We start from the raw sequence: 16,918 nt of genomic DNA on the forward strand, positions 1-16,918 counted from the left end.
AAAAAAAAATGTAAAAAAAGTGAATGTAACCATGTCGGAAATAAACTGAATAAATAAAATAAAATATGAGCTTGACAATAGATTGTGATCTACTAAAGTACTTACCATTGTTAGTAACATATCTTTTTGTATATTTATGTGTATACATACAGTATGTATGTTTCTTGCATGTAAACTGTTTATCTGTTATGTTTGTTTTGTGAAAGAAAGCAACCACTGATATGAATTATGAAAATGACAGGGCTTTTTGAGTTCATGTATATATGAAAGTATGTTAGTTTGAAAAGAGTCATGTGTATATGTAATGCACAATGAACTCAGAATAAACAATCAATCAAAAATAATAATAATTTTTAAGTCATAATTATGAGATAGTATCTCATCTAGTTTTACTGGTGATAATGGGATGCCATATCTTCCATCGTATGAGGAGACAAAAAATGACATAATTAAAAATAAATGTGTAATTAAAATTATATATAAAATATGGAATACAATAAATACATATAAAAAGCATACCCAATCGAGGAAATAAACAAATATCAAAATATGGTAACAAAAATAAAAAACTAACTATTATTTGATTAATTTATGTATTTATTACTGCAATTATGTATTTATTACTGCAATTATGTATTGATTATTTATTTAATTATTTATTTAAAGTCGGCATTTATTATTTTTAATGATGTCAATTTTTTGTTCCCTATACCATAGATTTCTCCTGAATAAATAAATAAATTGAATTCATAATTTTGAGATAGTATCTTCATAATTATTACTTAACATTTTTTTTACTGGGGGAAATGGACTTCCGTAGATTTAATAGATTAAATAATAAATATAAATAAATAAATAAAAACATGAATATTTAAACATTGAAGTACAAGATTCGTTCCCGCCCCCGTTGGTCACATGACGGCCCCTGATTGGCTGTTTCTGCTGTCAGTCATCACCTCGCCACATGGCGGTGATGTGTGTGTCTCCGCTGTCATCCGGTCACACTCTGAGTACCATCGGTGTCCCGATCCTGGTCCTGGTCCCGTTCGTCAGGGTGACCTTAGCCTGAAGAGTCGGAGCAGCAGCGGAGCCTCTCACGGACCGTAGCCGCCCTCCCAGGCGTCTCCCGCGGCCATGGCGGCGCTGGCTAACTCGGGCAGCGCCTCCAGCCCTATGGTGCTCCTGGCCCCCAAAACCAAGACCAAGAAGAAGCACTTCGTCCAGCAGAAGGTGAAGGTGTTCCGGGCCAGCGACCCCGTCCAGAGTGTCTTCATGTGGGGCGTCAATCATTCGGTGAGCTGCTCAAACCTCCGTGTCAACGTCACTGCTAGCAGCTAGGCTAGCTAGGTGTCATGGAGGAATCCGTCATCCCGCACATTCGGTGCCTGAAAAACGTATATTTACTGTTTTATTTCGAACAATTTGCAAATGCAAAACTATAAGGAAATAACCAAAGTACTTGATGTAGATGGATTCCTTCCAGAAAAAATAATATTTCCACAAACATTTTGTGTTCTAAAGGGTGGAAGTATAAACTTATTAGTCCCGCCTCTTTTCCTACATTACAGTACCAACAAATTATCTAATTTTCAGCATCCTGTTTTCTAACCATTGCTGCTGCTGTTAATATATTAATTTTGTCTCATCTTTATATTTATTATTTGTTTTATTTAACAGGGACAGTGTACATTAATATTCAGATTAAAAATGTACCAGATTTATCCAGAAGGTTATTTTTCATCTTTAGTCCCTGACACACAAAAATATATTACACACAACATAAAGACATTTTCTTCTAAATTTTTTGATATTTGTACACTCTTTAATTTCCATTGACAAACTATTCCAGAATCTTATATTCTACATAATTAATCACTAAAGCTTTTCCTTGTCCACACACTCACAGACCCTAAAATTAATTTACTACTCAGTTTGTATAAACCTCTTTCCTCTCAATAAAGTGTTTTTGAATGTTTTCTCTTAATAATGTATTGTTGTTCAATGCAGAGATATGTGTCCATTCCAACAACAATACACCTACTGTAATATAGAATAAAGTCATGAGTAGATGAAAATGTTCAATGACAAACACATTAAAACAAGGACGATTCAGCTAAAACACATGTAAACTCTGTGATTTTAAACTTTTCAAAACATATTTTCTATGTTGATATTTAAAGAACAATTCAAATGTAACATAAAAACAGAAGCTAAAATGTTGAAATATTGATAAAACTCTTAGAAATCAACAGCAATGATAAATAAATGGTAAATAGACATGATTTATATAGAGCTTTATCACCACTGAAACAGTCTCAAAGCGCTTTACATATCAGCTCATTCACCCAATCACTCTCACATTCACACACCAGTGGGACAGGACTGACATGCAAGGCACTAGTCGACCACTGGGAGCAACTTAGGGTTCAGTGTCTTGCCCAAGGACACTTCGACACATAGTCAGGTACTGGGATCAAACCTCCAACCTCTCGATCAGAAGACGACCCTCTACCACCTGAGCCACTTTTTGCATAATATTTAAAGGAATCTGTTTTTGTATTGAATAATTTTGTTTGGACACACCCCCTAACAGATATTACTGTTTTTGTTTTTTCATACAAATAGTCTTTTTTCTGATGTCTGACTTTTTACTTTCTCAGAAAACCATCAACATGTCACGTAAACCACCAGATTCACCACACCTGAATGCCTTTCTGTTGATGATGTAACTTTTACTCTGTGGAGTCAATTATTTACTCACTGTGCAGCATCAGCTCTAACCTCTAACCAATGTGTCCAGCTCAAAACTCACATTCTTATCTTTGCACTCACCAACTCATTGATAGAAGAACGTAAAACAACAGGAAGTGAGGCATTTTCAGGTCATAAACAAACGCCGTCAGTTACAGATTCAGCTGGAAGTATTAATGTAATTAAATTACTGTTCAATATGAACTTGTTTATTTTTGTGAGATTTATTTATTTAGCAGTTTGCATTGGGTAAATTCTACATGTTGATGTATATGGTACCAGGTGATCCGTCATTAATGGGCCAGGTACGTAGGATGACACGAGGAAACGCCAAGTTGTCAGACATTTTAAATGGAATAAATCAAAGAAAACTTAAAGATTGCTCCTTGGACATTGACATTTTTTGATCCAGCGTAAAGTCTGATTTCTCTGTGCCCCATGGACATGAATTTCAGTGATAAATATTGTTTTCATATATTAAAATGAATACATTGGGAAAAGCAATGCAGCAGCATGAAGTTATGACTGGAGAAACACTTTGAGACGCTCACGTTTACATGGGAGCTTTAATTCTCTTTAAGTCAAATTAAAAGTTACATTTTCTTTAAACTGACCTTGTAAACACTCAATTCCTGATGTAAATTTAGTTCTGAATCACACACACACACACACACACACACACACACACACACACACACACACACACACACACACACACACACACACAGTTCACCGAAGCAAGCAAAAAGCGAAGCCACAGCGGAGTGTTGGCGCTCTGCCTGCGCTCGCGAGACACACACACACACCCAGAGATTCCTTGCTTTATATATATGTGTATATATATCTTGACCAATATTTATTTATTAATTTATTTTTTTTTAAAATTTCTGTATTTGTATCTATCTTTCCTGTTTGTTTGCACGTCTTTCACTTACAGTCCGTGCAGCGTCTGTTTCATATTCCTTCCAAACGTGTTATGGATTTTTACTCCTTACAAAGACCAGCCACACATGTTTGGTTAGCTTAGCATGTAGCAACACTGGCTGAGCACAGTCAAAGACTAACAGGGCGGGGTTATGTTATTACAGGGTTTCTGTGGGGCATTAAAATAGCTTTTAAAAGTCAATAAATTAATTTAGTAAAACCTAAGGCCTTAAATTGCGTTAAAATCCTTAGATCTAATACTGTGGTATTCAACATTTTCTGTAGTTTGCAGCACAACTCATACACATTTCTCAATTGTTCCAGGAAATAGTAAAATGTTTCACCTGTGGAAATGACAAAACTAGCATTTTATAAATGAGCTGAGTCATGCAGTGAACAATGCTGGTCCTTTTTATTTTTGCTGATGTGCAAAAACCAGTGAACACGCCTTAAAGGGGAACTAGTGCTGACGCTTCAGTGTAATATCAGTACTCGCTCACTTCCATACGTTCTGATATGTTTAACATGAGATATTTGTAGTGACAGTATAAATGTAAAATGGATCTTTTGCACACAAAAAAATCTATGTAATGACATTCAAATTTTACAGAATAGCATTAAAAAGCATAAAATGTGCCTGGCTGATTTCTGCAGAAACCCTGTATCACCTTGGAACGTTTTGTTCAAACTATTGAAACCAATAGTTTTAATAACAATATATAGGAAATGTGTTGGTGTGGCCTGAAAGTTTGGACTGATTTTCATCATATATGTATGTACACTAGAGATGTAACGATTAATCGTAAGGCAGTTTAAAATTGATACATACTGTAGGTATCACGGCTGATATCGATTTTCTGAAAATTGAATCACATTACTTTTTTATATATATATTTGTCCTCTTGTCCAAATGTTGAGGCGGCGGGCGGAATCTGCTACTACTTTCTTTCTGGCTGCCTTCTACTCTTAAACATGTTCATAAATGATTCATTACCCCTTTAGCACCAAAAGAATATCTGTAGTATTATGTGAATACATGTAAAAGTCACATTTTTCTATTAGCTCTGTCTGCTAGCATAGCATCTCTTCTTCACTGCTAGAACATGCCAGCCGACCACTGGGTTACCAGCGCCCTCTGCTGGTCCAAAAAATATCTGATGTAAATACAGGGCAATGACTGTTTTTTTTTTTTTTTTTTTTTTTTTTTTAAGTCCAATTGTTAAGGCACAAAATACATTTTGAGTTGCACTTTTAAAAAAGAAAAAGTACTATTATGCAATTTTGCATTGTTTACTATAGAACCAGAATTTAAATTGATAGGCTCCTTCTTCATTTGTATTATTCCTTCATTTATTTCATTCAAGAATGTACACACACACATATATATATATGTGTGTGTGTAATAGCAGAGCTGATCAAAGCAGAGTAGTTGTTTGTTAAAATGTGTAACATATTTTCCGGAGTGCATGTTACTTTTCATAGATTATAACTTACATTTCAATTATTGAATTTTTTACTATCATTTCTTGATAATATTTTACAAAGAATGTACATTTTTTTTGTTGAAAAAATTAATGTGGTGCTTTGGATTATTCCTGCCCATTATCAATATCAGATATTAACAATATTTGATAAGTTAAACCTCGTTTGTTTTCTATTTTAATGCGTACGGGGCTCCCCTCAATATTAAGTAATATTGAAATATTATGTCCACAGATTTATTGTCATGTATAAATATGTAGCAACGTTATGGATACATTGATTACGCCTTATCGTGATATCTATTGGATCTGAACTAGAGTGTTGGTTACAACCAGTGATGGAGTGTCTTATATATCACTTTAGAACAGTTTACAGTTACTGTTAAAAGTGGCATCGTTGTATAAATCACAGCCTCAGATTTAAATGAGAAAATGTGACTTTTACTCAGAAAATGAAGGTATTTTCAGTTGGTTTAGTTTTTCTTCTGTGATTTGTATGGAATGATTTCTGTGGCGTTCACATGCTGTGGGTGTTTGTGTCTGTGCTTCATCCTCATTTAGCCCTAATAACCACAATAAGACGGAAAGCGGAACAATCATCTGTCAGGTTAAAACTGTTTGTCTGTGTTTAGATCAATGATCTGAACCAGGTTCCTGTTCCTGTCATGTTACTGCCTGACGACTTCAAAGCTAACACCAAGATCAAAGTCAACAACCACCTTTTCAACAAGTGAGAGACTCTCTTAATCAGCCTTGAACAGGCAGACAGGAGCAGTCGAGCTCAGAGTGGCTGCCTCACTTTAATATTTAATCTCTCGTTTTTTCTCAGAGAGAATCTTCCTGGACATTTTAAGTTCAAAGAGTATTGTCCTCAGGTGTTCAGAAACCTGAGAGAGCGCTTTGGGATAGAAGACCTGGATTATCAGGTGAGACACTTCTACCTCATATATTACACATTCATTCATTAGAAAAATATTATTTTTATTTGTTCTGTGAGTTTATTCTCCAAGAAAACGATGTAAATCAATTACTGATTAACATTAAGACCATTATTTATGATTTATTTACTTATTTATTGTGAGAGGAATATATAAGGGTTCTAGGACTGGCTTCAAGCTAAAAATCAAACATTCTCTTTTCAAAATAAAAGAATCTTCTCTTGTCTTCCATTAGTTGAACTCTTTTGTAAATAGGGCTCTTATTTTGGAGTGAACAGGAAGTTTAGTCAGTAGACCAATGGATAGTCTCATAAAATGTGTGAATGAAATATGTCTATGTGAGTTTTATGGATCAAATGAGCACATGTTGATATTCTACTTGGTCACTTTCTCACTTCAAATGTTTTTAGAACTTTCAAAATAAAGGTGAAGAATCAACAGAGATATTTAGCCTCAGTGTGAACAAGTTTTTTAACGCTGGAGGTTCCTGATGCATCTTGGGAAACTTGGAAGAATACTTCAGTGGGAACGCTGATCATCCTAATCATACTATAGTAGACAGTAGATAGTCTATAGTAGATAGTCTATAGTAGACAGTATATACTCATTGAGTGTGTAGTGGAGAGTCCGTTAGTTGGACATTTACAACACAGCCTTTGTTTGCTGTGCGTTTCCATTAGGTGTAGGAGACATCAGTGTACTGTCTTTGTGTCCTAGCATTGTTTTTAGCCTCGAGCTAATGCTAACGGCTGTGGCTCAGCTCAGTACTTCCTTTCTAAATTAAAAACGTAGCTCTATACCAGTCTGTTTGATCCATCTGTGGTCAGTTTAGCTCAATGTTATCATTTCATTGGAAACCATGTTTGCTTTGCTAGATGCTGCAGCAGGGGTTCTCAATCTTGGGGTCATGACCCTATTTGAGGTCATGAGACACTGGGAAAGGGTCACCAGATGCCTTAAAGAAACTAAGAATATGTTCTGAACAATTTGAGCCCATTTTTGATTATTTTTATCATTTTTCTGGAACCACCAAACTCACCTTATTTTAACCTATTTTCATCACTTTTTCTTGCTCCTTTTATTGCATTGTTGTTACATTTCTCCCATTTCTGACACTTCTACATCACGTTTTTCCACTTTCCAGACATCTTATTAACCTTTTCCACCTAATGTCACATATGTTGATCCATTATTGTCACTTTTAACCTTTTTTCACCATATTTTATGATTACTAGTACAGTGCCCGTCGGAAGTATGCATTCATATAGTGGGCGCTTAAGGAGAGTTGTCAATTACAGCCATAATAATAATATACTCTGTAGCATTATTAAGGGGTATATTTGCAGGTGCAAAGTAAAATAACGTGTGCAATTTCCCTGGTTTAATTCTATGAGACATGCGTATGATGAATGTGTTGGGTTTTTTTTACTCATTTTTATATTTTTTGTTTTAATTATTGTTTGTTGTTGCCATTGTAGTGTTATTCTGGAGTAATTTTCTGTATTTTTTTATGTAGTTTTGTGCATTTCTGTTGTCATTTTAGTGTATTTTTTGTATAAATATTTAGTTTTGTATATATTGAGTCATTTTCATATTTTTGTTGTTTGGTGTATTTTTCTGTAATACTGTATATGTTTTTTGGAGTCATTTTGTATATTTTTGTGCATTTCTGTTGTCGTTTTGTGTACTTCCTGTATAAATATTGTTTAGTTTTTTGTTGGGGGGGAATCCATTCTAAATTCATACGCACCAGTTCATCCACGTGTTCCTGCCTAACTTTCACTAAACTTCTCTATTGTCAGTAGTTAGATGTAGTGACAGGTGTGTTGTGAGAGAAGCTGCAGTAATCAGGTGACCTTCACTATGTAACATGTAAACACTTAGATCTGACTCAGAGCGTAACATTCCAGTCACTACCACCCTATGGATGGGTCGTGACACAGACTGTAGCCGGACTAAATGGTGGTCCGTTATACAACTTCCGGGTGAGGTCCCTCTAGCGCCCCCTCACACCCTGAGGTCAAAAGTTGAATAGGTTTCATTTCGGGGCCGTCCAGAAGTGAAATAAAATAAAAATAAACATTTTGAAATGACCAAATTACTCCAAAATAACAGATACACACACTCGGGGTATTTGGAACTCGGCGATCGAGTTTCAGGTCGAACTGGCACCGCGTCGGGGAGATATTTGCTCCACACACACACACACACACACACACACACACACACACACACACACACACACACACACACACACACACACACACAGACCTCCCTTGAAGTATAGTATAGATTTTTGCCAATTGAACCACATTCACCATTTGTGATGCCCATTATTTGCCAGTTTAAACTAATTGTTCCAATATTGACACTTTAAACCCTTTTTCTGTCTGTTTTTATCCACTCTAATTTACAACTTTTAACCATTATCTGTGGTTTTTAAAATCCCATTTCACCACATTTTCCAACATCTTTGAACTATTTTATTAGTGATTAAAACCATGATTTCCATCTTTAAGATGACTATTATAATAATAATAAACGTTCCTGGATAACAGTGGATATTATTCAGATGAATAAATAAATGTGGTTATCACAGATTCATAGAACAATAGACCATCATTTTACTGACTTTATGGATGGACCCCAAAAATCTCTCCTTTATTCCCCCTTATAGATGGTCCTGTCTCCACATGACTGTTCTTCAATGTTCATGTCTGTGTTCAACCACCTTCAGCTACAGTGGGGGTCCCCGTTCTATGGGACCTTTATTTTGGTGGGTCTCTGCTCTCTGGGACCTTTATTTTGGAGGGTCCCCGTTCTCTGGGACCTTTATTTTGGAGGGTCCCTGTTCTCTGGGACCTTTATTTTGGAGGGTCCCTGTTCTCTGGGACCTTTATTTTGGAGGGTCCCTGTTCTCTGGGACCTTTATTTTGGGGGTTGTGGGCTGAAAAGGTTGAGAACCACTTGTTTTCTGGGCCAGATTTGGCCCCCAGGCCTTCAGTTCGACACATCTGCTTTAGGAGGACTTCCTGTGTGTGTTGTCAGGTGTCTCTGACCCGCAGCCCCCCCATGAGGAGCGCTGATGACCAGGGAGACTCTCTGTTGCTGAACTCCTACGACAGAACGCTGGTGGTCAAACAGATCTCCAGTGAAGACGTAGCCGACATGCACAACATCCTGTCTGAGTATCACCAGGTTAGTTCTTTCCATCAGATGAATTCTAATAACTGGAGTTTTGTCCTCTATCAATGAGGTCGACTCTATTTTTACTTCTCTGTGTCTGACCTGGAAACTATCATTTTTTTCATTAATTCAATCTCACAGTTTACTCTGTGTGTTGATGTGTTTAAAACCTCACACAATGATCTACCTACTGTTCTGTCACTCTTCCCTCTGTTATTGAACTTTTTAGTGATTCTATTATATTAAGTTTTTATTTTTCTTATTTCTCATTTGTTACTCGTGTATTTTTCTTTGTCTGTACATTTATTAATTTTTTCTTAATGTATTTTATTTTTACATTTCTCTTTTTTCTTTTACTTTTTCTTTCATTTATACTTTTTCTTTTCATAATTTTTACACTATATTTTTGTACCTTAAAATGTACCTGTAGTGTGAATCTATATAACAAAAAGGTGTTTAATGTGTTACCAATAAACAAAATATGTCCCTTTTTATAATAACACATTAAAATAACTGTTTAGAAAGATGCTCTTTTCTTGTTCATTTCTCTGTGAAATGTTCATTTCTTGCTGTCAGTGACTCTGTTATTGATCTGTTATTGATCTGTTATTGATCTGTTATTGATCTGTTATTGATCTGTTATTGATCTGTTCTCTCAGCACATTGTGAAATGTCATGGCAGCACGCTGCTGCCTCAGTTCCTGGGCATGTACCGTGTGAGCGTGGACAGTGAGGAGACCTACCTGATCGTCATGAGGAACATGTTCAGCCACAGGCTGGTGGTTCACCGCAAGTACGACCTGAAGGTGAGGAGAAGAAGAAGAAAGAGCCTGAAACCCCCTGGTTATTAAAGTCATCTTCCACCGTTTTGACCTAAAATCTTCTAAATGTCCTTATTAGTAGATCTATTTATAACTAAACACATTATGAACCATATTCATCTTAAAAATAGGACTACTTTACAGTTTTAGAGCCTGTGTTCCTCCATCTTGAAATCATGTGATTGATGATGTCACATGGCCCCACTGCCTGTAAACATCCATTGTTTTCTATTAGAGTGAATCATTCAGCCTGATTTATAGATTATTTAGCAACTTTTTAAATCATTTAGAAACTTTTTAAATCATTTAGAAACTTTTTAAATCATTTAGAAACTTTTTAAATCATTTAGCAGTGTAACCCTCAGTTTAAATTTAAGTTATACAAATAACCAGTAGTCTGAGATTTAGGCTAATTACCTCGTTTTCTGTTTACTTTATAAACCAGGCACTAGACAGAATTATAAATCAGAACAAAAACCATTTATTTTTGATGAACCTCAAAGTGTCCTTTTTTTTACCAGGTAATGATATTTAGTTTTTTTTCAACTGTTCATATGAACAAGAACATAAATCAGTCCCCTGTATTCCTGTATTATTTGTTGGGGCCCATACGGTTGTGCACTTTGATTACTCACGGACACCTCATGGTCCGAGGTGAGTGGAGGCAAGGTGAGCTCCGCTCCCGAGGCCCTTTGGCGTCCTGGTCTTGGCTCCACGGCGTGCGTCCTGGTGCTGGCTGCAGCCATGTCAGCGTATGACCAGGGGAGCTGTGGCGTTCGTCCAGCCACGGATCAGCATACGAATAGACACCCTGCCGTGTGCGTCCTGACACAGCTCAATAACTGCGTTTTGCCCCGTCAGCGTGGGGTCAGACGACCTGCGGTGTGCGGGTTCGGGTTATGACTAACCTTAACCCTTTACTGTTTGTATTGGAAGCAGCAGCTTTAGATTGAAGTGATGAAATAAACACATTTCTCCTTCAGCTCTCACTGGCTGAACTTTGTGTTTAGTATTTCTGCTTTTTTTACTCTAAGATATAATTTAGGAAGGATGTTAAATATCAGACGAGAGCTTTACTGAAATGCATTCACGTCTGAGGATTTGGCCCCGCCCACAGTCTTCAATCAGCGCCATATGTTGACTTCTGAGAACGAGGGAAAAACTCCATTAGAATACATCAAACCTTTTCGTATTTAATATTAATTAATATATTTATTCATATTTTGTGATAAATTGGTGCTGTTACTTTTAAATGCCCCAGTGCATTCTGGGAGGTGAGTAAGCATGTTTTGATCCTTCCTGCTCTCGTCCTGTTCTAGGGTTCTCTGGTGGATCGAGAAGCAAGCGACAAAGAACGGGTAACGGCTGTGTGCGTGCATGCGTGTGAGCTCCGCCCACTCTTTCCTCTGAGGTCCTGATCCGTCTTGTTTTTCCTGAAGGTAAAAGAACTTCCCACGTTCAAGGACAAGGACTTCAGGAACAACATGCAGAAGGTTTACGTGACAGAGGAGCAGAAGGAGAAGTTCATGGAGAAGCTGAACAAAGATGTAGAGGTGAGGTTCTCTGCTCCTCCACCAGGAGAGGATGGTGGGGCAGCAGATGTTCACCCAGATGTTCTCCACATGTTTAGTTCCTGGTGAAGCTGAAGATCATGGACTACAGTCTGCTGCTGGGAATCCATGACGTGGGTCGAGCTGAGCGTGAGGACGATGAGTGTGAGGAGGCGGTGAACGAGGAGGAGGGTGAGGTAGAGAACGGGGTGACGGGCGGCCCCATGGTGGGCTCCTACGGGACGTCCCCTGAAGGCATCGCTGGCTACATGTCGTCATACAAACCTCTGGGACCAGGAGAGTTCGACCCCTACGTGGACGTCTACGCTGTGGGCTGCTGCTCAGGTGAGGCTCCGCCCACTCCAGGGTTGGTCCACTAAGCTCCTCCCATCATGACCACCAGTTTGTACAGATGTAGATCTAAACGTCTCAGATTCTTTCTTATTTATTTCTGTCTTTCTTTTAATGTTTTTATTCTTTGTTTTCCTAATTTTACTTTTTGATCATTTCTTCTTTTATTTTTTCTTAAATATATTTTTTTCTTGAATCTTTTATTCTGTTTTTCTATTATTTATTTACTATTTAAATTTTTCTTTTATTCATATTTTCTTTTTACTTTGATTTTTCTCATGTTTTTTTAACTCGGGTATTTTAAAAAAAAAAAACACTTTCATCTGTACATTTATTCTTTTTCTTATTTTTGGTTTTTTGTATACTTTTTTCTTTTTTAATTTTTACGCAATATTTTTTAATTTCTTGTTTATTTATATTTATTTTCTTCTATGTTTAATTTTTTATTTATTTATTCTTTCGTTATTTAATGATTTTTTTTTTAACCTTTTTTCTTTTATTTATTAATTTAATTACCTTTTTGTTTTTCCTTTCTATTATTATTCTTAACATTTTTTTAAATATGTTTTGCTATTTTTTTCTTATTTCTTCTTTCACTCTTAAATGAATGAATATATTTATTCCCAGGAGCGCCGCAGAGGGAGGTCTACTTCATGGGTCTGATCGACGTCCTCACACAGTACGACACTAAGAAGAAAGCGGCTCACGCTGCTAAAACCGTTAAACACGGAGTGAGTTTTACACAACGACAGTGAAGCTGAGACGCAGACGATGTTCATGACCTTCCACTTCCACTTCCTCTTCCTCTTCCTGCTCTTTTTTCCCAGGCCGGTGCTGAGATCTCCACGGTTCACCCAGAGCAGTACGCCAAACGCTTCCGAGACTTCATCTCAAACATTTTTGCGTGAAACTGTCTCCAGACGACGCTCGCCGTAGCCGCACAGCGTTAGGACGCAACTCACTGACACTAACCATCCAACAGGAAGGGGCGGAGCTTCACCACAACCACACTAATGTTTTCCTGCTGTGAGGCTCTACCACCCCCTGGTGGACAGGCAGGATTCCTCACATTCCAGCTTTGCTTTGATCCATTTCCTTCCTCGGACTCAGACCTCCTGGTCTCTGACACGCTTTAATTTACACACGTAGGAAACTGTTCAGATTCTCTAATATATTTAATAAATGTTGACGATAACAAAGATGAAGCTGAAGTGTCTCAACACTTTAACACGTGGAACACACTCTACTTCATTTCCCTTATATTCACCGCCGTATCGGCCGTTTTCCTAGAATGATTCCAGAAAAAAAAGTATATCTTGGATAAAACCTACTCCAGACCAGGTTTAGTGTTCAGTCTAAGTTACCATAGTGATTTAGCCCTGTCAGAAGTTAACCAGTGTCATAGTACAGCACACTACAATGAAATCCAGCTTCAGAGGACAGACTTTATATAAAAAACAAAGTGATATGATTTAAAATAATTTGTATGTTTTTAAAAAAAATAATAAATCAAAATACACTTTAAACTTTTTTAAAGGAATGAAATTCCAGAGGATCTTTAGCTCTTTGTTTGAGGTGTGAATTATTGAATGAGATACTCTGCTGTCAAAGTAAATCACCCCTTCAAAATAAAAGCACATTCCTGAGTGAGCTGAAGACCAACGGGACAACAATTATTTAATTTATTGGCTTTTTCCAGACAAACATGTAGATTAAACACATCCTGGAGTCAAACGACCAGAATAAATTCATCCTCTCATGTGAGGCTCCATAACATGTTTAATCTCATCATTGTTAATTCAAATTTTAATGATTTTCTATAATATATATAATTACCAGTGAGTTTAGTATAATCATCTTTTTTAAATGGAAAGTGTTCAAAGTGAACAGGTTGTTGAATTTGATCATATGACAGTAAACCAAACCCAAAGTGAGCGTGTGCTGATTGGTGTTCAATCTGAGGTAAAGGTGAGTCTCATGATTCTATTAGTCTGTTGTCTGTCAGCGTGTTCTGTTCTGACTCAGTGTTTTCTGCTGACTCGTCCCTTCCTGTTCCAAAGTGCTGACTGGTTCCTGGAGCTGAGGCAGGATGAGCAGCAGCAGCAGAGCTCACGTCCCTCAGGGACCTCCAGCAGGTCCTTGTCCTCCAGCTTATGATGTAGAGCAGCTTCCTGTCATTGTTCTGAGCTCAGCTCCAGGTAAACAGTGGAACCATGTGACTGACAGACGTCCAATAGGAGCAGACAACCTCTGACCCTTGACCTCTGACCAGGAAGGAAGCTTGTCCAATCAAATTAAAGAACCTTCAATAAATCAGTTCTTTTAATTTTATACAAGTTTGAAATGTTTCACCTTTTATAGACATATAGTGAGTAGATCTGTGCAATGATTGGTTCATTTCCTTCAATGGCGTCATTTGAGGTTCTTTATTTTGGAGGATATTCAGCTCTGATGGAACGTGTGTGTGATGGGAAGTGGGAGGGGCTTGTGTCTCTGCATGTCTGTTCATCCTCTGAATCAGATCAGGAGGGAATCATCTCCACTTCAGAAGGATCAGTGACTTCTTCTCTGCTTCATTAAAAGGTAGGGCATTATTTATTGTGTTCTGATTATTATTAATCTGATTATTAGAGACAGTGAGTGTTAAAGATGGTCAGTGGCTCATTGATGTTATACCAACCATTGCTGAGAGCCTTTGAGCAAGGCAGTGAGCTGCTAATAAATAATATCCTCTATTAATCACAACACACAATATTAAAGAAGACAAAAGAATTATAGATAAGTAAAAGTAAAACTTTATTTTGTGTTAAATGTGTCAAATGTTCTGATTATGTTAAATACATTTTCCATTGAAGGTCATAACATCTGAAACATCTGAAAAATGACAAGCGGTACCAAATAAATGTCACTTACGCGTCGCCTTCAAAATAAAAGCACTAGCGCTTTCGGGGAGAAATTGCTGAGACGACTTTATCTGTGTTTGGAGGTTGGAACGGGCCATGTGACCTCTGATGCCCAATAAATGTACCATCTTTTTCTCGTCTGACTGAGGATTGAAACCCTAGAAATGTTTTTACATTAATGAAAACCTTTAAATTGATATTGAGTGAATGTTTTATAATCCATCAACGGTTTCATCAGAAAAGATGAAAAAATGTTCACAGAAACAATAAGAGTCTCCTTAAAGAATAGATGTGTTCCTGTCCTTTGTTGCAGACGTATAAAGAATAGATCTTGTTGATTATGATGATTTTTGATTTCCAGTTCTGGTTCGTTAGGTTGGCGTTACTGACGTGTTTACCTTCTTCTCGTGTAGAACAATGGACGCTCTTGAACACAACGTGTCTCTGAGCACCAACAGCTCTCCGTGGTTCGTGTATGATTGCACCATAGAGCTGGATGCCAACCCCCGGCGCGTGGTCTTGTTCCTGCTCTACCTGTTCATCTTCATGGCCGGCCTCCTGGAGAACCTTCTGGTGCTGTGGGTCAACTGGCGGCGCCGCCACACGTCCAATGGCGTGCTGTTCTGCATCATCAACGTGAGCGTGTCGGACCTGATGGTGATCGTCATCCTGCCGTTCTTTATGATGGAGGTGACCCTGGACAAAGTGTGGCTGTGGGGGCGTGTCCTGTGTAAGGTCACCAACATCATCTATGTGGTCAACTTCTACAGCAGCTCTCTGTTCCTGGGCTGTATGACCCTGGAGCGCTACCTGTCCCTGACCCGCCCCTCCACCAGCCTGTTCCCGGTGCTGGGGCGGCGCCGCTGGGTTCTGTGCGGTTCTCTGTGGCTGTTCTCTCTGGTTCTGGCGCTGATGGAGAACGTGCACGTGGACCTGCTGGAGTGGGACGACGAGCCGGGCTGCTACATGCTGCCTGAGAACAACTTTGTGGAGTGGTACGTGTCCGTGTCCTTCCTCAACCTAGTCTTCCAGTTCCTGGGCCCGGGCGCCGTCATCGTGTTCTGTAATGTTCTGATCGCTCGCGCTGCACGTTCGGCGCCCCAGGCTCAGGGGGGGCGTGACGTGTGGTTGGTGCACGTGTACTCCTTGGTGTTTGTGCTGTGCTGGTTGCCGTACCACATGGTGATGTTCCTGATGGTGGTGGATGACCTGGTTCCTCACCTGATGAGCTGCAACGCCGTGGAGGCGCTCTACTTCTCCTTCAACGTGGTCCAGAGCCTCTCGCTGCTGCACTGCGTCGCTAACCCGCTGCTCTACAACTTCCTCAGTAAGAGCTTCAGGAACAACCTCATCAACACGCTGCTGGGCGCCGTCCACAGGGAGGGGCCGGGGGCGAGGCCAGGAACAGGCACCAAGGTCAACGGAGACGAGCCCGGGAAACAACGTAAGGTCAGCAACCCCAGCACCAGCCAATCCAACGCAGGCTCGTAGGAACACATGATCATCTCCCTCTGACCGATGTTCACTACAAACATGGACAGGAAATGATGTCACAGGAAGTGATGTCCGTAAACAAAGTCAGAGCTCCATCCAATAAACACAAACTCTGAAACATTTCCTTTCATTATTAGTTCAATAAAATCAGAATCACATGTTTTAAATGTAATGAATTCATTTATATTTCACATTTTATTGTGAAAAGCAATAAAACGGTTAGAGAATCTGCCTCAGACGTGGTTCCCAACCTTTTTTCAGTCTGGACCCCATTTCATCACAAATATCGCAAACATCTGGCGATCTCAGAGACTCGTTTCTGTTACATTTCATTTTTGATCATTTTGTTGTTACAAATCCATAGTTTAGCCAGGATTAATGCACTAAGTCACAATAAGAGCTAACTTGATATTTCTATTCAGAATTTTAATTAAACCAATTTTTTTGTGAAATGAAAGTATAGACTTAAAAACAATGATTTAAAAAAATGTAAAAATATACTTTTAATGACTTCTTTTT

General features: G+C 38.3%; 2 protein-coding genes across 2 annotated transcripts; both read left to right on the plus strand.

Annotated features, from left to right (window-relative positions):
* The first annotated feature begins 918 nt into the window (after positions 1-918).
* Positions 919-13,207, plus strand: pip4k2ca (phosphatidylinositol-5-phosphate 4-kinase, type II, gamma a). The gene is made up of 10 exons (XM_028453303.1): positions 919-1,293; positions 5,789-5,886; positions 5,986-6,082; positions 9,143-9,292; positions 9,940-10,086; positions 11,421-11,459; positions 11,541-11,654; positions 11,732-11,996; positions 12,630-12,733; positions 12,830-13,207. Exons 1-10 carry the CDS (start codon positions 1,135-1,137, stop codon positions 12,908-12,910), a joined length of 1,254 nt encoding a protein of 417 aa, XP_028309104.1. The 5' UTR covers positions 919-1,134; the 3' UTR covers positions 12,911-13,207.
* Positions 13,208-13,587: 380 nt separating this feature from the next.
* On the plus strand, positions 13,588-16,637 carry ackr5 (atypical chemokine receptor 5). Its single transcript, XM_028453304.1, has 2 exons — positions 13,588-14,585; positions 15,319-16,637. Exon 2 carries the CDS (start codon positions 15,323-15,325, stop codon positions 16,394-16,396), a length of 1,074 nt encoding a protein of 357 aa, XP_028309105.1. The 5' UTR covers positions 13,588-14,585; positions 15,319-15,322; the 3' UTR covers positions 16,397-16,637.
* The last annotated feature ends 281 nt before the right edge of the window (positions 16,638-16,918 follow it).

Source organism: Gouania willdenowi, chromosome 7 (assembly GCF_900634775.1).
Source record: "Gouania willdenowi chromosome 7, fGouWil2.1, whole genome shotgun sequence".
Taxonomy (NCBI): Eukaryota; Metazoa; Chordata; class Actinopteri; order Blenniiformes; family Gobiesocidae; genus Gouania; species Gouania willdenowi.